Raw genomic sequence first — 25,676 nt, 5'->3', positions numbered from 1 at the left:
GCAAAACCGCTCAGTTTAAGTTTTTATCTAAGCGTTTCCGCTAGCGTTTCAACACTTTACATTGAAGCGCTAACGCTCCCAAAATGCTGCACGTCCTGCGCTTGCGTTTCTGGGAAACGCAAACGCTCCTGTGGAAGTTGCCCCATCCATTAACATTAGCCCAGCGTTTTGGCAAAGTGCTAGCATATCGCAGCGCTGCCAAAACGCTGCCAAAAGCACTCCTGTGGGTTCCAGCCCTAAAGGAGCAACCAATGTGACTGCAGGGGGACAACCACTACCTTTCCCTCCTCCAATACAGGGTCCATACACCAAATCAGGTGGGTTTTTTTGGCTAATGGCTACTCTTGTTAACGGGTCAATGGGGAGGTGAAAAAATGGGATCACCTTACGATATATAAAACTTTGTTACGAATACAATAAAATGGAAAAAAAAATAGGAGGTGATTTACCTCTCCAATGAAACTAACAAGGATAAACAAAGATTTTTATTTTTGCACATGCAACACGTTTCGTGGGTACTCGCCCACTTTCTCGGGCCAGTGACAGTGCCACTTTAAATAAGCCAAAAAGCCAGAAGCGACTCTTGTTATACTGTAGGTGTAAAAATCATAATGGCCAGACTTGTTTTATGACCCTTGTGACTTGGGCCCCAAGGTTGTGATGGTCGCTAATGGGAGGGGTGTGAAAATTTGGGGGTCCCATCAAAGATTTTCATGGGGGGCCCAGGATTTGTAGTTCTACCCCTGCTTCCTATATCTACATATTGTGGTATATAGATATGTAACCTCACCATCCCAGTGATGCTTAGCCTAGGCTATGATGTCACATGGCCTTCTGTCCCAGTGCACTCTGGGATGCTGTTACCGCTCACTGCACAGCAAACAAACATTCTGCAGTGATGCACCTGCCAGCAGTAAATATGTCACCATCTGTGATAAATTTAAAAATATAAATCAGGGTGAGTGCAGATTTTACAGTGGGCAAACATTGCCTAAATGATTTATAAATTAATATTGTACAAAATAAGCAATTGTTATTAAATGATATCTTTTAGGCTAGAGAGCCAAGCAGTTTGGGTTACAGTTAGTGTAAGGTTAGTGTCAGATGTAGGCCAGTGAGGTGGGGAGGTAAAGGTTAAGCTATGTAAATAAGCAGGACTTTTATCACCCAAGATGATCAGTCATGATTCCTTGAGTCAATATCTGGAAAAAGTACCGATTTTCTTGGTCGTCTTTTCAGTGATCTGCTGTGTTGAATCATAGGCAAGGTTACAGGATCAATGGCAGGAGAGCACTGAGGCAGCATTAATAAAAATATGATTAACACCAATGTGTTGTGCACAATTAAATGGTGCCATAAGACAGACACCACAAACCAATATAAATCTGGGTCAAATCAGGCCAGATAGTAAATGGATTAAAGCAATCCCATTAGTTTAGCTCTATGCATCATGACAATGGAGTGATGTAACCCCGGTATGGGTCAGCTATGCTTCTATGTCCGTATTTTATCAATAAAGCTTTACCACCCAACCAGTGCAGCAGATTATTCTTCATTTTGTGAGTGGCCTGGGGTTGGCTAACCCTTATCCTGCTCCTGGTGGGTTCTATGTGGTTGTAGCGCTGTCATCTATCCTCTTGTAGATTTTTACTGCCATCTGTGTAAGTGACAGCAATATATGAAAAACAATTATAGTGCATTTTATCCTGAGACAAATATGCAATCTTTATGTATGCATACATTTGTATTTTTACATTTTATATGATCGTGGCCCTTTAAGGACTGCCTGGCCCCATAATCGAAGCGATGGCGACTGTTGTGCCTCTTTCAATACATTTTAAGAAATAACCAAAAGAAAGTTACTGAAGTCGGCTACAAGCTTACATGGTTTGACATCAACATTGAAATATATGAATAATATAATGGCTTTGCTATGTGTAGAGGTGGATAAATGCCTACTGCCCAGTAGTTATGTCGTTAATTAGTAGGTAGTAAATCATAACAAAATATAGCATGCTGCAGTGCTTCAGGGCTGCCATCAGGGAGCACAGGCACTGGTTAAGTTGCAAGGCAAACCACCAATTTTATTCCATCCCCGGTACAGACAGATAATTAACAAGCTCGCTCACTTCCTCAAAGTCCAGACACCAAGTAACTTAAGTCACAGTAGACACAAGTAATACCCAACAGATAAACTTGCCACCATTGAACCCAGAGGCACAGTGAGTCACCTACCTGATAACCCTGGTGGCTGCCAAATCCTGCATCTAGTGCCGACCCTCCACTTTCTCTTATGCTTTTGGTACAGGGAGTTACTGAGCACATGGCCTACAGTGAAGAATCCTAAGAATTACCCTTCTGGATGTTTTACTGTCAGTAAAGTGAATGCTACTGTATGCAATTACTCCCTGACCTCACCCACCTCATTCCTCTGCTCCCTCTTCTGGCAGGATCAGCTCTGTGGTCACAAGAAAGGTTGGCTCATGCCCCCTCCCAGCTCCTCTCTGATTGTTTCATCTGGATCATGATGGGATAGAGTTTATCGACTCACAAAACAGATGTCAATTCTAAGTCATTAGGAAATGTGTTGTAGATATAAAGCTGAGATAAGAAGTGTGGCAGTTGTTTATAGACTCATAACTCCCCAATTAATTCCCCAGAAACATGGGGTTATTTAAAGAAATATGGGCAATCAGCTATGTAGTTACTGTTCAATGGAAATGTCCTAATGCGTTTCATGAACATTTGCCAACTACCTCTGAAGGTCTATAAATAGAGAAGTGTTATCTTTCATTTCCAAGGCACCAACACAAGACAAAAGTCAAATACAGTAGAGTTCAACTAACTAGCAGTCTCAACCAATCAGCAAAATTACCGGCAGTATTCACAGTGGTTAAGGTCAACTTCTTAGGCTGTTTGTGGCCTCTGCTGTGCTTAACCTTTCATCTGCCCTGCCTCAGCCTGCTAAACTTGGGCTGCCTAGTGCAGCTCAATGCAGAGTGGGACAGGGAGCGCTTTCATATTTACCTGATCTGGATGCAGGTTCGGCTTTCCTCTTCCATCACCAGGGTCTGATGATCTGATGATTAGGGTCATCTCCTCTTCCACACTGAGCGGCAATGTAATTTCGACATCATCTTCTGGGTTCCGATCACTTGTAATATCGTGATCGGGACTTGGAGGATGATGTCAGCATTACAGTGGCCGCTCCGTGTGGAAGGGGAAACCACCTCTGTAATGCTGACATCCTCCTTCAGGTCCCGATCACATTTAATATCATGTTAGTAGAAGAATACAGAGCGACACACTTGTCTTTTGTCTGCACTGTTCTGAAGAAGGGGACCCTGAGTGGCCCCGAAACAATTGTTAACTTATGTGTTGACGTGATCTGGAAATAAACTACGCTCATTGAGAAGCTGGTGTGCTGACCGATCATCTTTACTACATTTAATATCATGTGATCGGAATGATGTGGTGATGGTGATGTCGGCATTACAGCAACGCTCAGTGGTGGAAGAGGAGAGCTGATCCTGTACCCGGATCAGCTAAATATCAATCATTCCCTGCGCAGCTCTGCATTTTGCTATGAGGCCCCATGATATCTAGCCAAGCCCCTGGGGTGAACACAGGGAAGAGGTTAGGTGTGTGTGTTAACCATTGTCAACCCTCCCCAGTTAGCCATATGAAAACAGGTAAATGGGGGGGAGGGGGGCTTAGGATAATTCTCTTGATTACAGAAATACTGCACAACACTGGTACACTTGAATGCTAAATTTGTCATCCATTATCAACTGCAAAAGTATGTAAGACAAGAGTTCCTATAAATATACTATCATTAGCCTGATTTATGAAAGCAAGAGAAAGAAGTTACATTGGCTTCAATTCACTAAGCATTACCACATTCAGTAATGCACAAAACAGCTATCTAACCGAACATGTTTCCAAACACAAATGAACTAAAGGTGGCCACTAACGATACAATCTTTTTCATCCAATTTTACCAAAGCTATGTAGTATAAGGTTAAACTGAGTTAAAGGAATACTATCAATGCCCAAGTGTTCTAAAATGACAATGTACAAATGTCTAAGTAGCTGTGTAAACATTTTCCTACTTTTCATGTTAAATATCAGAGGCAAAAGCTGTAATTTATTGAGGGTAGGATTTAGCTATGTTGGGACAAATCAATTGCAGAAGGGGTGTCTGCTTCAGTGCACAGCCAGAGTTGCATATCAGACTACAGAAAACCAATATCAAACATCAAACTCTGAAAGCAAAAACAGTATGAAAAGCTGTGACAAATAGTTACATTTCCTCTGCTCTCTTCAGACACGTCAGTCAGAAACACAGGACACAGAAGTTGCAGCTGTTCTCTCTGTCACACACAGAGTTACACATAGAGTTAACTGATCAAGTGTGAGAGGAATTTCCCCTCTCCGCATGGCTCATTCTGCCGTCAGTTTTGGCGTCAGTAAAGTTTGAAAGTATTTTGATAACCGTAAACAAAGAGATTGCTACTAAAATGTATACACCAGTACTTAGCAGCACTTCCCAAACAATTCCTGTGTCAATTGAAAAAAATATGTGAATCGATAGTAATCCTATTGAATGGATCATTTAGGCAGTTACCTTATATTACATAGAAATGGTAAGATTGGATGAAAAAGATTGTATCATTAGTGGCCAGCTTAACCACTTAAGGACCGGGCTACTTTTGAAGGATCTGTGCTGGGTGGGCTATTCAGCCCACAGCACAGATCTTATTTGCAGCAGGGCAACCAGACTTCCCCCCCCTCCCCTTTTTTTCCCTACTAGGGGGATGTCCTGCTGGGGGGGTCTGATTGCCGCCACTACCTGCGTGTTGCGGGGGGGCTCCTCAAAGCCCCCCTCCGCAGCGATTTCCGGCCTCGTTCCCTTTTCCCTCCCTCCCCTCCTTCCCCTGGGCGGCGCAGGACGGTAATCCGCAGGACGCGGCAGCGCCGTATGATGTAAACACCGGGGATTTCTTCCCCGCGTGTTTACAATTAGCCTGCGAGCCGCGATCGGAGGGTCGCAGGCTGTTCACGGAGACACCCCCTGTGAACTGACATGGAAAGGCCGCTCGTCCGTGTAATTCCACTTATGACCTGCCGCCTGTTGGCGTTAGGCGGTCGTTAAGTGGTTAAGGCTGTTACGCATCATACTATTTTTTTTTCTATTCAAGAATTATGATAAATTTTCCAGATTGACTATAATTTTTGTAACACCTGACCAGTGTATCACACATCAGTTAATTTTTTTTCCAATTATGAAACAAATGATCGAAAACTCCCGAAAACTGCTTGGGTTCATAATCAAATAATTGACAATCAATCCTACACCATCAATTTTCTGAAAAAAGAATCAGAATTTTCCGCCGCTCCCACTCACTCGACTGACATTGAAGAAAAATGGAAAATTTCTCACAAAAAAATAATTAAAACTTTTAATTTTTCTGTACAACTGATCATTTTTATCAAAGATCAAGAAAATAAAATCTTTTTATTGTATTGTGGCCACACATGAATGATAAATGATTATAAACAATCTAAAAAGATTGTTTGAATGCTATTTATTCTATTCAATAAGATTTATTATCTATTTATTACTTATTTTTATTTAACCACTTGATGACCCACCCTTTGCCCTCCCCTTAAAGACCAGCGCTGTTTTTAGTGATCTGTGCTGGGTGGGCTCTGCAGCCCCCAGCACAGATCAGGGTGCAGGCAGAGTGACCAGATCGCCCCCCTTTTCTCCCCCCTATGGGGATGATGTGCAGGGGGGGTCTGATCGTTCCTGCCTGCCTGAGGTTCGAGGGGGGGGGGCACCTCAAAGCCCCCCTCCGCAGCGAAATTCCCCCCTTCCCTCTCCTACCTGTCATCCCCGGTGATCCGGGCTGCACAGGACGCTATCCGTCCTGTGCAGCCAGTGACAGGATGTCCCCTGTCACATGGCGGCGATCCCCGGCCGCTGATTGGCCGGGGATCGCCGGTCTGCCTTACGGCGCTGCTGCGTAGCAGCGCCGTACAATGTAAACAAAGGAGACATATGTCTCCTACGTTTACATTTAGTCTGCGAGCCGCAATCAATTGAAAAAGAAGACAGTTAATTGATCACTGTCAACTTTTCAGTTAGAGTTTTCGTAAATGTAATCATTTTATGGAATTGAAACATCCCTTTAGGCTGCTTTCACGGTGGGACGTTACAGGTGCACGTTAGAGCAGCCTGTAACACACTCCACCGCACAGCAATGAAAAATCAATGGGCTGTTCACAGTGCCCACGTTGCGTTACACAGTAACGCTGCACGTTCGTTTGAAGTGCAGCATACTGTGCGTTCTAGCGGCTTAAGCTGCGTTAGACTGTATGCACATGCTCAGTATGGGTTTTTTTTTAATTTCAGGGGCGGAGAGGAGGCGGGGAGAGGCCGCTACGTTGCCAGGCACATGGCTACTTGACATTCACTGCACTTGCAGTGTTTACTTCTTGGAGCGGCCGCTGATTGGCTAGCGGGACCACGTGATGCGGAGAGCTCCGCTCACGTGGTCTCCGCAGTGCCTCCGACAGAGCAGGCGCACCAAGAGCTGCTTGTAACGCGACTCTTGGTAGCGTCCTGCTCCAACACTACCAGGCGTTGCGTTGGGGCACGTTATGTGCCCTATAACGTCCCCTAAATGCAACATCTTGGTGAGAAAGCATCCTTAACGATCACAGTTGAGATTTGTGTGAAAGGCATTTTACTTGTCACGTTTGGTTCACTTCTAAAATTAAAACAAAAATACAATATATTATTAATACAAAGCAATTTTAAAATTTATTAAGTTATCTTACATTCTGCAGCCATAAAACGTTTTCTGCACATGGCAAATAATGCAATATTGCAACCACAGCAACAGTATATAACTTGGTGAACAACACACACCAAATTTCCTTTTAACAGCCCTGGGTGGATCATGTGCAGACACAGTAATTTACCACTTCCTCTCTCAGATGATCTGTCTTTCTCACATATCTCTATGATAGAAGAAAGCGAGTGCAGGGATGCTTGATTATCTTTGTAATGCATATAGTTGCCCTGAGGCAGGGAACACACTTGACTTTCAGTTTTCCGCGCGCGTTTTTCTGCATACTTTTTCTGCACACCAAGTGTGTTTCCATGCAGGAAAACGCATGCGTTTTTTTCACAGCAGCTGATGTAATAGATAGAGAAAACTGCCAAAATGTGCAGAGTCAGGATGCAGAATGTCAGTTTTTTTTCTGCGCGTGAACAACTCAGTAAGTGTGTACTAGCACATTGATTATCATGAGTTCTCAGTTTTTCTGTGCAGAAAACGCGCACGAAAACAGCCAAGTGTGTTCCCTGCCTCAAGGAATCATTATTTTAGTTACACTAGTTTAAAAATGCTGAGAAGCTTATCTGTAGCATTTAAGCTACGTTCACAGTGGTGCGTTGCATTGGAAAATATAATTGCTTTGCTGACGCAATGTGATTATATTGTAATGATACATACACATCGGTATGTTAGAAGTGCGGTGCGACTGATCTGTTGGCATAACGTAATGCATGCAGTGCATTAGCCGTACAGTGAAACATACTGTTCTTTCTATCCACTGTATGCTTCACTTCAACGTACGATGCAACTTTTACCCTCTTTTGCACAGTTTTTACAGGGAATGCAACTCCCCACTGTGAGAGTAGCTTAAATGTTAGCAATATGATAATAAGGTTTTCAATCTTAGCCAGCTGTATACTTTTAGAAACCCCATTTTTTATCTTTCTCTGTATGCAATACTGGAAACAGTCCACTGTAGCATCATGGCATTGTTATTATGGAACTTTAGGGAAAGAGAGGATTTGTGCAGGAAATTCATCCTTTTGCATCAGTCCTGACTCCTCCTCAGAGACCAGACAAAGAGTGTGTTCAATGCTGAGCTTAGGCCCGGTTCACATTGGCGGTCGCTGTCCGGAATCGCCGTGCCGGAGTCGGACCGCATGCGGAACGGACGGAACGGACGCACGGCACAGCAATGAAAGTCTATGCGTCCGTTCACATGCGTCCGTTCCGTCCAGACCGGAGCCGGACCGGATCCGGACTCCGGCGTAAGATCCAACATGCGCTATTTTTTGGTCCGGCTCCTCCGGCAGACGTATCCGGAGCGGAGCCGGACTGTTGCATCCGGCCAATACAAACCAATGAGAACCGGAGAGCGCACAACACACTGGCCGTAAAAAACGGACGCTCCACCCCACCTCCCATGCTTCCTCCATGCTACAGCGGCCATCCTGGACGGGGACACATGGGCCCAGCGCCCACAGAGTGGAGCAGCAGCGACCTCACGCTGGAGCTCCCCGGCAGCAACATGTCCGATACGTCTGATAACGAGGAGGTGAGGCCCTACAACGACCCCAGAGCTTCTGCCGACCTCCCAGACCCCAGGTATTATTATACAGCTTGTTATCTCAAACGGATCCGGACCGCAACCGTGTTCATACCGCACGGAAAACGGATGCAAACGGACCGGATCCGGAACGGATCCTGATAGGAACCGTACGGATCAGGTCCGGTCCGGATCCGGTGCGGTCCGGACATCCGTTCCGGTTTTTAAAAAAACGCAAGTGTGAACGGGGCCTAAGCTGAGTCCAGGCATTGCTTGCCTCTGATCTTTGCATTTTAGAATATAAAAAACTATGCAGTTCAGTTGGCTCCGTTGTCAAAGATCAGCAGCAGGTGGAGCTATCAATATATTTAGTACAACATCATTTTTTCAGATGAGCTAAGAAAAGCTTCCCAATTTTTTTCTATGGGAGCTTCAGGTTCATAGCTCCTCTCCTGGTTCTGCTCAACGGCATCAATTACTCTGAAGGTGGCCAGATATCTTATGGTCAGGCACATCGAAGGGCACCAGAGTGTCGATACTTATGCTAGAGCAACAGAAAACACCTCTGGTGATGGCTTATCTTGGGGAAACATTAGTGATCACACTAATGTTTCCTACAAGATTATTGGCAGCCAGGTGGTATCTTCTGCTTTAATAGGCACTCCTTCTAGGTTGTACCCTGATCTGACTATTTCTCAGGTCTATCAGTAATAATGTCTCTTTTATGCATGGAGAATATTATTTGAAAATAAATAAATCTTATATCACACATTCTGGTAACCCTTGGTTAGCTCTGCAGGTTGTATGTTACTTGTTGAAGACCATAAGGGTTCGTTTCCACTATTGCGGTGCGGAATCGCCTGGATTTCACCGCTGATTAAATCGCATGCGGATGCGAATTCTCATGCAAATTCGCATAGGTGAGGGTATATACGATTTTAACCATGTCACTGCCTGTGTGAATTTAAATTGATACCTATGGCAACCATTAGTATGCCATAGGTACCAGCAAAAACCGCATGGGGAAAACGCATGCGATTTCCCTATTAAATACATTGTGTGCGATTCGCCTGCATTCCACACGCAGGCGAATTCTGCAGGGTGTTCCGTGCAGATTTTCTCCGCACAATAAAACGCTCCCGCAGACGCATAAGTGGAAACAGGCACATTCACTTATATTGTCTGTGTGAATCCGCATACGCAAGACGCATGCGGATTCGCGATAGTGGAAACGAGGCCTAAAAGAAGCCCTCAGATAAGCAGAACCTACATATAGGCGTCAGTCCAGAATAGATACTACAGTGTACCATTGTTGCATTATACATATTAGTGTGCTTATATTAATATATAAAACATTTTCCAAGTTTGTGCAATCTTTGTTTAAAAAAGCCCTTACATTTCAAGCTGCTTAATAGTATTAGTTCTTGGACTTCCAGGTCCAGCTGAAGTCCTCTTATGAAATCTACTTTACATTCCAAAGTCGTATCATTATTTGCTTGATCTGCGTGGTCTTTCTTCATATGGAGGCACTGGGTCCGGACAGATACTAATACAGGAGTCACTCGATGCCTTGAGGATTGCTTCTTCATAAGGAGGAGGCAAGCAAATGGTGAAAAAAGAGGCATCTGGAACCAGTGTACAATACTGGAAAGGCTCTGTGGTCCAGGATAACGTGGAGAAGAAGTCCATTTCTCTTTCTGGAGCGTTTTCCTGAAAACTTATAGCAAAGATCTGGCCTTCTGAGATCTTACGTCGACATCTTCTGTAAAGGAACAGCATACAGAACCCTATGACCAGTAATGCTGTTGTAGGGAGGATGATGCACAGGAAAGGCTGAAGGTCTTCTTTGGTGGAATTGATTTCGTTGGAATGCTTGCTCTGCATGAGAAGAAGAATATAAATTTTACCAATGTGTATACTGATAACATCTGCGTTCATTTAAGAACACAAACTGAAGTGAATTATTTCTGTTCTACACTTTATCAAGACACAGCAAGCTATCAAAGAAAATACTGTAGGTCTCATGTGTTAGGCCTTTGCTGTCAAATAGAGGCATTGAGCAACATGTGCAGCTTATGAGCTTATCCAAGAAGGGCCAGTAAATGATTTTGACAGGAAATCTGATAAAGGGCCCTTTCAGGCTTGCAATATGTGTACTTGGCATATCAAAGGACTTTGTATGCATATATCACACTATGCTTAAAACCTGGTACGCACCTTCAACTTTGATTGGCCAATCACTGACCAGTTTTACCACCTCTATGTAGTATGAGAGTTTATCTACACAATCTGCGCACAGTTTTCAATCTGTTGACCCTTATGCTACATGGAGGTGGTAAAATTGGCAATTCAAAACTGAAGGCATGTACCGGGTTTAATTCCTTACACATACTATCCTTAAAGAGTCCCAGCAGGTCCCGAGGAACATATCATACAAAGGATTACCTTTATTAAATGTTTGTACCAATCAACAGCAAGTTCCTCTTCTTTTAGGCTGGTTTCACACCAGGATGTTGCGTTTTAGGGGACGTTATGGTCGCATAACGTGCCCCTAACGCAACGCCTGGTGGTGCGGGTGAGGACGTTAGAGTGAGCCGCGTTAGGCGGCTCTATCCGCATAAGGTCTATCAGAGTGGCGCTTATTGGCCGGTGGGACCTCTCTGCATCTCGTGGTCCTGGCGGCCAATCAGCAGCCGCCAGTGCAGTGCATATTAAGTAGCCATGTGCGCGGCTACTGTAGCGGCATCTCCCCGCCTCCTCTCGCCCCCCACTGAGCATGTGAAAACAGTCTAACGCGGCTTAGCTGCGTGTAAAGTACTGCATGCAGTACGTTATGTAGATGTACTGCGTTACAATGTAACGCAACGTGGGCACTGTGAACAGCACATTGATTTTTCATTGCTGTGCGTTGGGGTGCGTTACAGGCTGCTCTAATGTGCGCCTGTAACGTCCCACTGTGAAACCAGCCTAAGAGTACATGGCTTCTCTGCAGAGTGAGGGCTAGTTCACACCAAAAATAGCTAAGCATAATCGCAAACACTTAGTGCTTTTCGTCTCCCCCACAGGAAGTACACTTTGAACTGTGTGTGTGTGTGTATATATATGTATGTATGTATATATATATATATATATATATATATATATATATAATATATATATATATATATATATATATATATATATATATATATATATATTGTAACGATCGGTGTCAGCACACACAGAGAATCTGATTATTGGTGATCTGCAGTATCACCAAGAATACAGATATATACCCGGTTATTGATGATCTGCAGAATCGCCAATAATACAAGTATAACTAACCTTCTGGACACCTATATAGTGTGAGTGTTTGGTGCAACAGTAATGCTTTTCGTCTCCCCCACAGGAAGTACACTTTGAACTGTGTGTGTGTGTGTATATATATGTATGTATGTATATATATATATATATATATAATATATATATATATATATATATATATATATATTGTAACGATCGGTGTCAGCACACACAGAGAATCTGATTATTGGTGATCTGCAGTATCACCAAGAATACAGATATATACCCGGTTATTGATGATCTGCAGAATCGCCAATAATACAAGTATAACTAACCTTCTGGACACCTATATAGTGTGAGTGTTTGGTGCAACAGTAATGACTTTGAGTGGGACCACCCGAGGAGCAGGTGGTCCTTGGCAGTCTGAGAAATACCTCCCTCTGGGAAGTGCGAAGACCTTCCAACAGCCTGAGACTTCCAAAGGGGTGGAGACCCAGGCTGAATAGCAGGAAGGCCCTGTGGCTAAGTGACACCTAGAAGGTGTGCGTCACAAGCAGGACTGGAGACTAATCTCTCAATGGAGAGGGATAGCTCGCAAGGTCGGGCAGGCTAGGTCGGCAACACATGGGCAGATAAGGTACAGAGACAGAAGGCTGATTCGGTAACCAGGGACAGGCAGGGTTGGCAACAGGTAATCAGATATGCGTAGGTACCGAATCAGAAAGCAGAAGGATAGTCAGGAATGCAATAGGTCATAACAGATATCAAACAATGCCTAGTCTTGGGTGTGAGGTCCGTGGTCTCAACACCCTGGAACTAGTCTGAAGTATAATACAATGGTAACACAGTATCCCTAGTCTTGGGTGTAAGGTCCGTGGTCTCAACACCCTGGAACTAGTCTGAAGTATAACACAATAGTAACACAGAAGTAATCTGGCTCAGTGTGAATTCCCAGGTCCTCCTGGTTCTAACACACTGTGGGATCTGACTATGGTCTGAGTGCTTCACGTAAGTGTTCGCAACGGCAGACAACTTGAGACTGACCAGCAATAACTATATATAGAGCGGCGCCACCCATCGCTGCTCAACCAATAGCCACTCGCTCTGAGATCAGCTGATCCCTCCTCGTTTGTCCTCTCAGCGCGCGCATTCTTCAATCTGTGTGCACTAACAGGCCCAGCCACATCAGACGCACGCTGCCGCGTACAAACTGCCGAGCTGGACACGGAACCAGCCGCCTCGCTGCCAGTCCGCGCGGCGGCTTTTCCCCCCCCCCCGAGGAGTGGACTCTGGACACTTCCCACCAGGCTTTCCAGGATGTGAGTCATGGAATTCCTTCTTTAATTACTCTGCGTGCATGCGACAATCTGGCACCCAAGTTCCCTCCTCTATGCCATATCCCTTCCAGCGAACCAGATACTGCACGGAGTTCTGCACTAGCCGGGAGTCCAGAATCTTTTCTATCTCATACTCAGGTTGGTCATCAATCAACACAGGGGGGGGGGGGGGGGAGCGGAATCCACGTGTACTGCCGGCTTAAGCAAAGACACATGGAATGATCTTACACCTCGCATGCTGGTAGGGAGATCAATAGCATAAGTGACATTATTAATTTTTCTGGTCACTGGAAAAGGACCTATGAATCTAGGGCCCAGTTTGGGTGACAGTTGTTTCAGAGCCAAATGTCGTGTGGACACCCAGACCAAATCCCCTGGAGAGAATTCCCATTCTATGGAACGTCTCTTGTCAGCCTGTTTCTTCTGGTTCTGAAAAGCCTTCCCCAAATTTCTTTTAACCATTCCCCAAATTTGTTTCAAGGCCCTCTGCCAATCCTCCAGGGCTGGAAATGGAGTAGATGCCACTGGCAATGGGGCAAACTTGGGTGACCTTCCCGACACCACCTGAAATGGGGAAAATCCTGAAGAGGAACTTTTCAGATTGTTGTGTGCAAATTCTGCAAATGGCAAAAACTTTACCCAGTCGGTTTGTGCATCTGCAACATAACATCTAAGAAACTGTTCCAGGGACTGGTTGACTCTTTCAGTCTGGCCATTGGTCTGTGGGTGGTAGCCTGATGAAAAGGAAAGATACATGTCTAACTGATGGCAGAATGCCCTCCAAAACTTAGATACGAATTGGACTCCCCGATCTGACACTACATTTTCCAGAATGGCATGCAGCCAGAAAATGTGCTGGATGAAGAGATCAGCCAATTCCTGGGCCGAGGTGAGTCCTTTCAGGGGGACAAAATGAGCCATCTTACTGAATCTATCAACTACCACCCAAATGACCGTCATGCCCTCAGACCTGGGGAGTTCCCCACAAAATCCATGGACAAATGGGTCCAAGGTTCACTCGGAACTGGTAACGGCTGCAACGTTCCAACAGGTGCCTGACGGGAGGGTTTGCTCCTAGCACATACTGCACACTCTCTTACAAACTCCTTACAGTCTGTTGCCAATGACGGCCACCAAGCACATCTAGCAAGCAGGTCCTGAGTTCTGGTGGCCCCAGGATGCCCAGCATTCTTGTGGGAATGAAACAGCTGCAACAGTTGTAGGCGAAAAGGCAATGGCACAAACAGAACCCAGTCAGGCTTCCCCTCTTGAACATCCTGTTGGAATGGACTCAGAGTGACAGTCCAGTCTTTCCAGGTCTCAGTGGCTGCCAAGACCACCTTCTGAGGTAGAATGGTCTCAGGGGCTGAGGGCTGTGCTGTCTCAGGCTCAAAAAACCTGGATAAGGCATCGGCCTTGATGTTCTTACTACCAGGGGTATACGTAATTACAAATCTGAATCTCGAAAACAACAACGACCACTGGGCCTGTCGGGGGCTAAGTCTCTTAGCGCCCTCTATGTACTCTAAATTTCCGTGTAAACTGTGATGGTGTGTTCTGCCTCCTCTAGCCAATGTCGCCATTCCTCAAAGGCCAACTTGATGGCTAGAAGTTCCCGGTTGCCGATATCGTAGTTTTTCTCCGTGGGTGAAAACCTACGGGAAAAATAGGCACATGGGTGGATTTTTCCCTGCAGACCAGAACGCTGAGACAATACAGCCCCCACCCCTACCTCTGAGGCATCAGCCTCCATGAAAAGGGAAAGGTGACATCTACATGTCTCAATATGGGTGCAGAACAGAACAGTTTCTTTAGAGTGGAAAAAGCAGCATGGGCCTCTGTGGACCAGTGGTGAGTATCTGCCCCTTTCTTGGTGAGACTGGTGAGAGGCGAGATTACCGTAGAGTACCCCTTTATGAACCTCCTGCAGTAGTTGGCGAACCCCAGAAATCTTTGGAGTGCCTTCAGTCCCACAGGCTGAGGCCACGCCAAGACAGCAGAAACCTTTCCAGGGTTCATAGAGAGGCCAGAGGTCGAGATAATGTACCCCAAAAAGGCGACAGAGGTCACTTCGAAAATGCATTTTTCCAATTTGGCAGACAGCAGATTCTGTCTCAATTTCCGTAACACAAACTTAACATGTTTCCTATGTTCTGAGAGGTTGGATGTAAAAATCAGTATATCGTCTAGATACACCAAGACGAACCTGCCCAACACCTCCCTGAACACCTCGTTAATCAGCTCCTGGAAGACGGCCGGGGCGTTACACAACCCGTGGGCATCACCAGGTACTTGTAATGCCCATCGCGTGTGTTAAAGGCCGTCTTCCATTCATCACCGTCCCTGATACGTACAAGGTTGTATGCACCCCTCAAATCCAGTTTCGAGAAAATGTTTGCATTGGTGACCTGAGTAAACAAATTGTCAATTAAAGGCAAAGGATAGCGATTTTTTTTTTACTGTAATCTTATTTAAGCCCCGATAATCAATGCAGGAACGGAGGCCTCCATCCTTCTTTTTCACAAAAAAGAATCCTGCCCCTGCTGGTGACCGAGAGGGACGAATAAAACCTTTAGCCAAATTTTCTCTGATGTATTCTTGCATAGCCAATTTCTCTGGCCCAGACAAATTATAGAGATGACCTCTAGGGGGCATACAACCAGACCTGAGATCGATGGGACAATCAAAGGGACGGTGGGGAGGAAGTTTATCCGCTGATTTGGGACAAAACACATCAGAAAATTCTGAATACTGGCTTGGCAAACCTTCCACCTGAATCTTGGTGTTACCGAAGGTTACCTTCGCTAAACAATGATGATGGCAAAGGGTAGACCAGCTAGTTAGCTGACCTGAAGCCCAATTGATCTGAGGGGAGTGAAGTTGTAACCATGGCATGCCAAGAATGATCGTGGAAGTTGTCATCCGCAAAACCAGAAATTGTAGACTCTCTCTATGTAACACCCCCACCGTGACCCTTAACTCTGGGGTCTGAGACAGAGGGTATTTACTCTGCAGAGGAGAGTAGTCTACTGCAGTGACCAGAATCTGTTGATTCAAAGAAAAAATAGTAATCCCCAATTTCTTCGCAAATTCGTAATCCATAAAGTTGGCTGCTGAGCCAGAGTCTAGGAAGTCTAGTCTAGAGAGATGAATCTACCTGGCTATCTGGGGTTCTCTTTGGACAACTGTTGAACACAAAAGACAAGGCCATGTCTGGCTACATATCCGTAAGCAGTGGCTGCATGGTGTAATGGTTAAGGGCTCAAATCTCAGCTCTGTCTGTTCAGTAAGCCAGCACCTATTCAGTAGGAGACCTTAGGCAAGTCTTCCTAACACTGCTACTGCCTATAGAACATGCCCTAGTGGCTGCAGCTCTGTTGCTTTGAGTCCGTCAGGAGAAAAGTGTGATATAAATGTTATTTGTCTTGTCTACTTTTTCTCTTGTATTGAGCATAAATGGTAAATTTTAGGCCAGCTTCAGTTACTACTGTTGTGGTACAGTGGTTAGTGTGCTTGCCCACCACACAGTGAGACCCAGGTTCAAATCCCAGCCAATGTGAGTTGGCTTTTATGCTACAAATCCTTAAAGGGAACCTAAACAGAGAAGGATATGGATTTTTCCTTTTAAAATAATACCAGTTGCCTGAATTGCCTGCTGATCCTGTGTCTCTAATACTTTTAGCCACAGCCCCTGAACAAGCATGCAGATCAGGTGCTCTGACTGAAGTCAGACTGGATTAGCTGCATGCTTGTTTCAGGGTGTGATACAGCCACTATTGCAGTCACAAAGATCAGCTGGACTGCCAGGCAACTGGTATTGTTTACAGGAAACATCCATATCACTCTCAGTTAAGGTTCCCTTTAAGCAACCTAATGTTTCTATTGCATTGAGCATGAATGGTACATTTTAGGCCAGCTTCAGTTACTACTGTAGTGGTACAGTGGTTAGGGTGACTTGCCCACCACACAGTGAGAGCTGGGTTCGATACCCAGCCATAGTATGATGTAAACTGGTTTTTGAAATAGTATAATTCCCTGGCAGATGAGACCCTCCTCCCTCCGGTAGGAGGGAATAGGTAGAAGAGTAGAAGGGAGGAGGGAGGAGACCCACAAGAGGCTAATTAAAATCTCCCTAGCAGAGTGTGTAGCAGCTGTCCCATAACTAATTAGTGTAGGCAGACAACTGAGTCAAATGGTATAAGGACCTTGCTTGGAGGAGGGAGGGTGGGTGGGCTTAAAGCAGTGAGACCAGTGTGTTTGGCAATAATGTGTCTGCTGACAGTGATATGGAGGGTCAAAGTTTTGCTCAATAAAGCATTATGGGGCGGATTGAACTTCCGCAAAAGTTCCCCTGATCCAGGCGCACACGAACCCCCAAATTTTGCCTGGAACCGTTCGCAGGCGAACTGTTCGCGACATCTCTAATTGCTTCCAGTACAGGAAGAGTTAAAGGGAATATCCGAGCTCATAAAAAAAAAAACATCTACTACATGTACATGTTGGCTGTAAGGGGCTGGAGGAAGCCCCGGGTAAGTAGATGGTTTTTTTTTATGAGCTCAGACATTCCCTTTAAGAAACTTCAGTTGTTATCTATGCAAAAGAGTTTCTCTGAGCTCTACAACCAAACTTGGTCAGCTAAAGTGTTGTTTTCTGAAGCACTTCTATATCAAAGAAACAGTGAAAGATAATGTCAGATAAGATTTTACTGCAGGGAAGTTCAAAGGGGTCATTAGCTCTGCTTTATTTCATAGTTTAAAATGCAGAGTGTAGTATATAAACTGAAAATATTAGAGAATGATGCAATGTTATAAAAAAGCTATAGAACTGAAAATAAAAATAGGAGACTTGTAACATCTGAAACTATGACGGCTGCGGATACGCAGGCTATACCCACCGCCGCCTTTGTTCCCTGTTCACAGGCCTTATCCGTCCCGGCGGCATCCAGCACGCCGGGAACGGCATTGTCTCTTGCTCATAGGGTCTCTGTATCGCGCGGGCGCTCACGGAGACAGGACCTTTATGCTGGAAGAAGGCACGTCAGCTGACCTGCCGGTTGGCTGATGTCAGGAGTGACTCGCGCTGCTCGGATTGGCTGATTGCTAGAGAGTGTGGCGCTGGGCTCTCCTCGGCTTCTTAAGCCTTCACAGATCATTGGCAACTCGTCTGCTGTTGCGAATACACTCGTGTTAGCGCTCAGACCTAGTGAGGTTCCTGTTGATGATAGATGTATATGCAGTGTTTGCGATATACATCTATCTATAGTTAGTTATTATTACATTGTACTCTGATAACCTGTGTATGATTCTGGCTACTCTATGACCTTGCTATTGCTAAACGATTCTGTACCTCTGTCTTTCTGACTTTGGTTGCTGAACCTCTGCCTGATATTAACTATCTCTACCTGCCTGTTATCGAATCTTGCCTGTCTGACTACTCTACTCACCAGTGGGCCCTAGCCACTGGTGAGGTGCTCTAGCTATTAGAACCTACCAGCCCCTCTGGTAAGGTTCAGACTTACTTGCAAAGCTCCAGTGACTGTTAGTACCTTACCAGCTCCTCTGGGAAGGTCAAGTTAAACTATTCAGTCATTTGTGCTGTTAGTACCTTACCAGCTCCTCTGGTAAGGTTTAGCCAAACTTTTTTAATTCTTTCATTATTAGTACTTTGCCAGCTCCTCTGGTAAAGGTATTGTTATTTGTGTTGGTAGACCCTCCAGCTCCTCTGGAGAAGTCTATACTGTTGCACCAAACACCACACCTTACTCTCAGCTAGCTATACTAGTATAATTGGTGATACTGCAGATCACCACATAATTAGGTATAGCGTCTGTATTATTGGTGATTCTGCAGATCACAAATAATCAGACGTCTAAGTTGCAGCACCCAATCGTTACAAGACTCTTTTCTTTGCTACTAATGTTCTATGAATTATCCATACTACACATACAATTCATACGTTTTTTTTCACTTCAGTGTCACTTTAATTAATGTTATTTTGAAATAACAATATCAGCTATTTTCTTAAACCTTTTGCGGATGTAGTTAATTGAACTTTTGGCCTTTGTTATCCCTGTCAGGGTGTAGATTGCAATTTCTGATCGCCAGGTGGTCCCATCCCGTTGCTCTTTCGCTGCTGCAGTCCGCTTGCTCAGCTGTCTAATGACATCTATGCTACGTATGCCTGTCAGGAGCCGATTTTATTGGCTCCTGACCCTGTGATCACTGTCAGCCAGTCACAGTCATTACAGTACGAATTTGGGAGAGGGGGGAGGGGGAGGGGGCGGTCAAAAGGCCCAGGTCCCTAAAGGGAATGTCCGAGTAGGGGAAAAAAATGACATTTACTTACCCGGGGCTTCCTCCAGCCCCTTGCAGCCGACATGTCCTTTGCAGCAGCTCCACTCCCAGCCGTTGGCTCAGGTCCCCGCCGGTTCAGAGGCTGACCTTGCGAGGTCATCTTTTACTGTGCCTGTGTGAGCGCCGCTGTCAATCACTGGCAAGTGGAGTGGAGTGTACTGCGCTGGCACACCACATGTGAATGATTGACAGCGGCGCTCGCACAGGCGCTTTTGAGGACGTGGACGTTTAGATGCATGGACCCCGGGCTGGAAGCGGAGCTGCAGCAAGGGATATGTAGGCTGCATGGAGCCCAAGGTAAGTAAATGGTCATTTTTTCCCCCTGCTCGGATATTCCCTTTAGAGGAAATATCTGGGCTTTATTGAAACACAAAGTGCAGATTCTAGGCTAGAAATTAAGTGCAGTTTGTACTTATGGCTTAAAGAGGAACTGTCACGAAAATCTTAAAATTGAAAACACATACAAATAAGAAGCACTTTTTCTCCCATTATAAAATGAGCCATAACCTCCCTGCTCGCTGCACAGTTTTTTGGCAATTGGATGGAAAAACTGCCATTCAGTAAGTGCTTTAACCCTCCTCTTATGTTAGGGTCAGAACCGACCCGTTTTCAGGCTTTGAATGTCTATAAGTATCACATAAATTTATTTATTGCATCAATATTTTTTTACTTTGTCAGGAACCTCTATTTGAACAATGTAATAGAAAAATAATCCTTTTAACTAAATTAGAAAATACTGTGGTGAAAATTATGACGTTTATGGTGTTAGGGTCAATTCTGACCCAGTTATGATATAGGATTATAGAACACTAATAAGTGCCAAAACAGAGATACTAGAGCAAAATCTGACAAGCTTGCTCCCATAAGGGATGTCTGGGAGAAATGGGTTCAGCTCCTTCCACTAATGTTTCACCCTGGGCCTCAGGTAACAGTAGATGAACGTTTGATCCCTTTCCATGGAAATTGCCCCTTCCGGCAGTATATGCCCAGTAAGCCAGGCAAATACGGCATAAAAATCTGGGCAGCCTGTGATGCAAAAACAAGCTATGCATGGAACCTACAAATTTACCCCGGCAAACCCGAAAGTGGCATCCCTGAGAAAAAACAAGGACTTGATATGACTACTGGACTGCGGGGTCACAATATCACATGTGACAATTTTTTTACCAGCTATGACCTTGGACAAGAACTTCTCAGGAGGAAACTTACCATGGTAGGCACAATAAAAAAAAATAAACCTGAGCTGCACACTGAAATTTTGCAAGTGAAGGACAGAGCTCCACTTTCTTCAAAATTTGCTTTTACAGACACCACCACTGTTGTTTCATATTGTCCCAAAAAAATAAAAATGTGATACTTATGTCCACTTTTCACAAAGATGCAGCTGTGTCATCAAGAAGTGACAAAAAGCCCACAATTATCCTGCATTACAATAAAAACAAAGGGGGAGTGGACAACCTGGACAAGCTGACTGCTACCTATACTTGTCAGCGAATGACCAGCGGATGGCCGATGGTTGTGTTTTATAACATCCTAGATGTGTCTGCATGCAATGCATTTGTGTTATGGACCCACATCCACCCAGGTTGGAACACAAAAAAGAATAACAAGCGGAGAATATTTCTCGAGGAGCTAGGAAGTTCCCTTGTCAAGGCCCACATTGAGCAAAGGAAACGGGTGTCTCGAGATCCAATCGCTGCAGCCATGATCAGACAGATGCAGAGTTCATCAAGCACTCCATCCACACCATCAACAACACAAAGAGAATCAGTGCCAGCATCCTCATCATCATCTAGCCTTGCCACAACATCAACCAGCACAGCCACAACTCCAGTGATGCCATCTGATTCTAAAAGAAAGAGGTGTCATGTCTGCGTTCATTTAAGAACACAAACTGAAGTGAATTATTTCTGTTCTACACTTTATCAAGACACAGCAAGCTATCAAAGAAAATACTGTAGGTCTCATGTGTTAGGCCTTTGCTGTCAAATAGAGGCATTGAGCAACATGTGCAGCTTATGAGCTTATCCAAGAAGGGCCAGTAAATGATTTTGACAGGAAATCTGATAAAGGGCCCTTTCAGGCTTGCAATATGTGTACTTGGCATATCAAAGGACTTTGTATGCATATATCACACTATGCTTAAAACCTGGTACGCACCTTCAACTTTGATTGGCCAATCACTGACCAGTTTTACCACCTCTATGTAGTATGAGAGTTTATCTACACAATCTGCGCACAGTTTTCAATCTGTTGACCCTTATGCTACATGGAGGTGGTAAAATTGGCAATTCAAAACTGAAGGCATGTACCGGGTTTAATTCCTTACACATACTATCCTTAAAGAGTCCCAGCAGGTCCCGAGGAACATATCATACAAAGGATTACCTTTATTAAATGTTTGTACCAATCAACAGCAAGTTCCTCTTCTTTTAGGCTGGTTTCACACCAGGATGTTGCGTTTTAGGGGACGTTATGGTCGCATAACGTGCCCCTAACGCAACGCCTGGTGGTGCGGGTGAGGACGTTAGAGTGAGCCGCGTTAGGCGGCTCTATCCGCATAAGGTCTATCAGAGTGGCGCTTATTGGCCGGTGGGACCTCTCTGCATCTCGTGGTCCTGGCGGCCAATCAGCAGCCGCCAGTGCAGTGCATATTAAGTAGCCATGTGCGCGGCTACTGTAGCGGCATCTCCCCGCCTCCTCTCGCCCCCCACTGAGCATGTGAAAACAGTCTAACGCGGCTTAGCTGCGTGTAAAGTACTGCATGCAGTACGTTATGTAGATGTACTGCGTTACAATGTAACGCAACGTGGGCACTGTGAACAGCACATTGATTTTTCATTGCTGTGCGTTGGGGTGCGTTACAGGCTGCTCTAATGTGCGCCTGTAACGTCCCACTGTGAAACCAGCCTAAGAGTACATGGCTTCTCTGCAGAGTGAGGGCTAGTTCACACCAAAAATAGCTAAGCATAATCGCAAACACTTAGTGCTTTTCGTCTCCCCCACAGGAAGTACACTTTGAACTGTGTGTGTGTGTGTATATATATGTATGTATGTATATATATATATATATATATATATATATATATATAATATATATATATATATATATATATATATATATATATATATATATATATATTGTAACGATCGGTGTCAGCACACACAGAGAATCTGATTATTGGTGATCTGCAGTATCACCAAGAATACAGATATATACCCGGTTATTGATGATCTGCAGAATCGCCAATAATACAAGTATAACTAACCTTCTGGACACCTATATAGTGTGAGTGTTTGGTGCAACAGTAATGCTTTTCGTCTCCCCCACAGGAAGTACACTTTGAACTGTGTGTGTGTGTGTATATATATGTATGTATGTATATATATATATATATATATAATATATATATATATATATATATATATATATATATATTGTAACGATCGGTGTCAGCACACACAGAGAATCTGATTATTGGTGATCTGCAGTATCACCAAGAATACAGATATATACCCGGTTATTGATGATCTGCAGAATCGCCAATAATACAAGTATAACTAACCTTCTGGACACCTATATAGTGTGAGTGTTTGGTGCAACAGTAATGACTTTGAGTGGGACCACCCGAGGAGCAGGTGGTCCTTGGCAGTCTGAGAAATACCTCCCTCTGGGAAGTGCGAAGACCTTCCAACAGCCTGAGACTTCCAAAGGGGTGGAGACCCAGGCTGAATAGCAGGAAGGCCCTGTGGCTAAGTGACACCTAGAAGGTGTGCGTCACAAGCAGGACTGGAGACTAATCTCTCAATGGAGAGGGATAGCTCGCAAGGTCGGGCAGGCTAGGTCGGCAACACATGGGCAGATAAGGTACAGAGACAGAAGGCTGATTCGGTAACCAGGGACAGGCAGGGTTGGCAACAGGTAATCAGATATGCGTAGGTACCGAATCAGAAAGCAGAAGGATAGTCAGGAATGCAATAGGTCATAACAGATATCAAACAATGCCTAGTCTTGGGTGTGAGGTCCGTGGTCTCAACACCCTGGAACTAGTCTGAAGTATAATACAATGGTAACACAGTATCCCTAGTCTTGGGTGTAAGGTCCGTGGTCTCAACACCCTGGAACTAGTCTGAAGTATAACACAATAGTAACACAGAAGTAATCTGGCTCAGTGTGAATTCCCAGGTCCTCCTGGTTCTAACACACTGTGGGATCTGACTATGGTCTGAGTGCTTCACGTAAGTGTTCGCAACGGCAGACAACTTGAGACTGACCAGCAATAACTATATATAGAGCGGCGCCACCCATCGCTGCTCAACCAATAGCCACTCGCTCTGAGATCAGCTGATCCCTCCTCGTTTGTCCTCTCAGCGCGCGCATTCTTCAATCTGTGTGCACTAACAGGCCCAGCCACATCAGACGCACGCTGCCGCGTACAAACTGCCGAGCTGGACACGGAACCAGCCGCCTCGCTGCCAGTCCGCGCGGCGGCTTTTCCCCCCCCCGAGGAGTGGACTCTGGACACTTCCCACCAGGCTTTCCAGGATGTGAGTCATGGAATTCCTTCTTTAATTACTCTGCGTGCATGCGACAATCTGGCACCCAAGTTCCCTCCTCTATGCCATATCCCTTCCAGCGAACCAGATACTGCACGGAGTTCTGCACTAGCCGGGAGTCCAGAATCTTTTCTATCTCATACTCAGGTTGGTCATCAATCAACACAGGGGGGGGGGGGGGGGAGCGGAATCCACGTGTACTGCCGGCTTAAGCAAAGACACATGGAATGATCTTACACCTCGCATGCTGGTAGGGAGATCAATAGCATAAGTGACATTATTAATTTTTCTGGTCACTGGAAAAGGACCTATGAATCTAGGGCCCAGTTTGGGTGACAGTTGTTTCAGAGCCAAATGTCGTGTGGACACCCAGACCAAATCCCCTGGAGAGAATTCCCATTCTATGGAACGTCTCTTGTCAGCCTGTTTCTTCTGGTTCTGAAAAGCCTTCCCCAAATTTCTTTTAACCATTCCCCAAATTTGTTTCAAGGCCCTCTGCCAATCCTCCAGGGCTGGAAATGGAGTAGATGCCACTGGCAATGGGGCAAACTTGGGTGACCTTCCCGACACCACCTGAAATGGGGAAAATCCTGAAGAGGAACTTTTCAGATTGTTGTGTGCAAATTCTGCAAATGGCAAAAACTTTACCCAGTCGGTTTGTGCATCTGCAACATAACATCTAAGAAACTGTTCCAGGGACTGGTTGACTCTTTCAGTCTGGCCATTGGTCTGTGGGTGGTAGCCTGATGAAAAGGAAAGATACATGTCTAACTGATGGCAGAATGCCCTCCAAAACTTAGATACGAATTGGACTCCCCGATCTGACACTACATTTTCCAGAATGGCATGCAGCCAGAAAATGTGCTGGATGAAGAGATCAGCCAATTCCTGGGCCGAGGTGAGTCCTTTCAGGGGGACAAAATGAGCCATCTTACTGAATCTATCAACTACCACCCAAATGACCGTCATGCCCTCAGACCTGGGGAGTTCCCCACAAAATCCATGGACAAATGGGTCCAAGGTTCACTCGGAACTGGTAACGGCTGCAACGTTCCAACAGGTGCCTGACGGGAGGGTTTGCTCCTAGCACATACTGCACACTCTCTTACAAACTCCTTACAGTCTGTTGCCAATGACGGCCACCAAGCACATCTAGCAAGCAGGTCCTGAGTTCTGGTGGCCCCAGGATGCCCAGCATTCTTGTGGGAATGAAACAGCTGCAACAGTTGTAGGCGAAAAGGCAATGGCACAAACAGAACCCAGTCAGGCTTCCCCTCTTGAACATCCTGTTGGAATGGACTCAGAGTGACAGTCCAGTCTTTCCAGGTCTCAGTGGCTGCCAAGACCACCTTCTGAGGTAGAATGGTCTCAGGGGCTGAGGGCTGTGCTGTCTCAGGCTCAAAAAACCTGGATAAGGCATCGGCCTTGATGTTCTTACTACCAGGGGTATACGTAATTACAAAATCTGAATCTCGAAAACAACAACGACCACTGGGCCTGTCGGGGGCTAAGTCTCTTAGCGCCCTCTATGTACTCTAAATTTCCGTGTAAACTGTGATGGTGTGTTCTGCCTCCTCTAGCCAATGTCGCCATTCCTCAAAGGCCAACTTGATGGCTAGAAGTTCCCGGTTGCCGATATCGTAGTTTTTCTCCGTGGGGTGAAAACCTACGGGAAAAATAGGCACATGGGTGGATTTTTCCCTGCAGACCAGAACGCTGAGACAATACAGCCCCCACCCCTACCTCTGAGGCA

General features: G+C 45.2%; 1 protein-coding gene across 2 annotated transcripts in view; it reads right to left on the bottom strand.

Annotated features, from left to right (window-relative positions):
• Window positions 1-1,633: 1,633 nt before the first annotated feature.
• Window positions 1,634-25,676, bottom strand: part of SMIM28 (small integral membrane protein 28) — a 36,435-nt gene continuing 12,392 nt past the window's right edge. Inside the window, exons 2-3 of one of the 2 annotated variants that reach the window (XR_011031179.1) lie at window positions 9,791-10,272; window positions 1,634-1,657 (exon numbers count right to left, since the gene is read on the bottom strand). Coding sequence is in view for 1 of the 2 variants with exons in the window: in XM_068279497.1 (XP_068135598.1) it covers window positions 9,883-10,272 (390 nt within the window). In the remaining variant the exon portion in view is untranslated. Of the gene's footprint in view, window positions 1,658-9,749; window positions 10,273-25,676 lie in introns of those variants that run through there. The other variant, XM_068279497.1, reaches the window with a different exon arrangement.

Source organism: Hyperolius riggenbachi, chromosome 4 (assembly GCF_040937935.1).
Source record: "Hyperolius riggenbachi isolate aHypRig1 chromosome 4, aHypRig1.pri, whole genome shotgun sequence".
NCBI lineage: Eukaryota > Metazoa > Chordata > Amphibia > Anura > Hyperoliidae > Hyperolius > Hyperolius riggenbachi.
The sequence above is the reverse complement of the archived record's forward strand: the minus strand, read 5'-3'. Positions and strand labels throughout refer to the sequence as shown.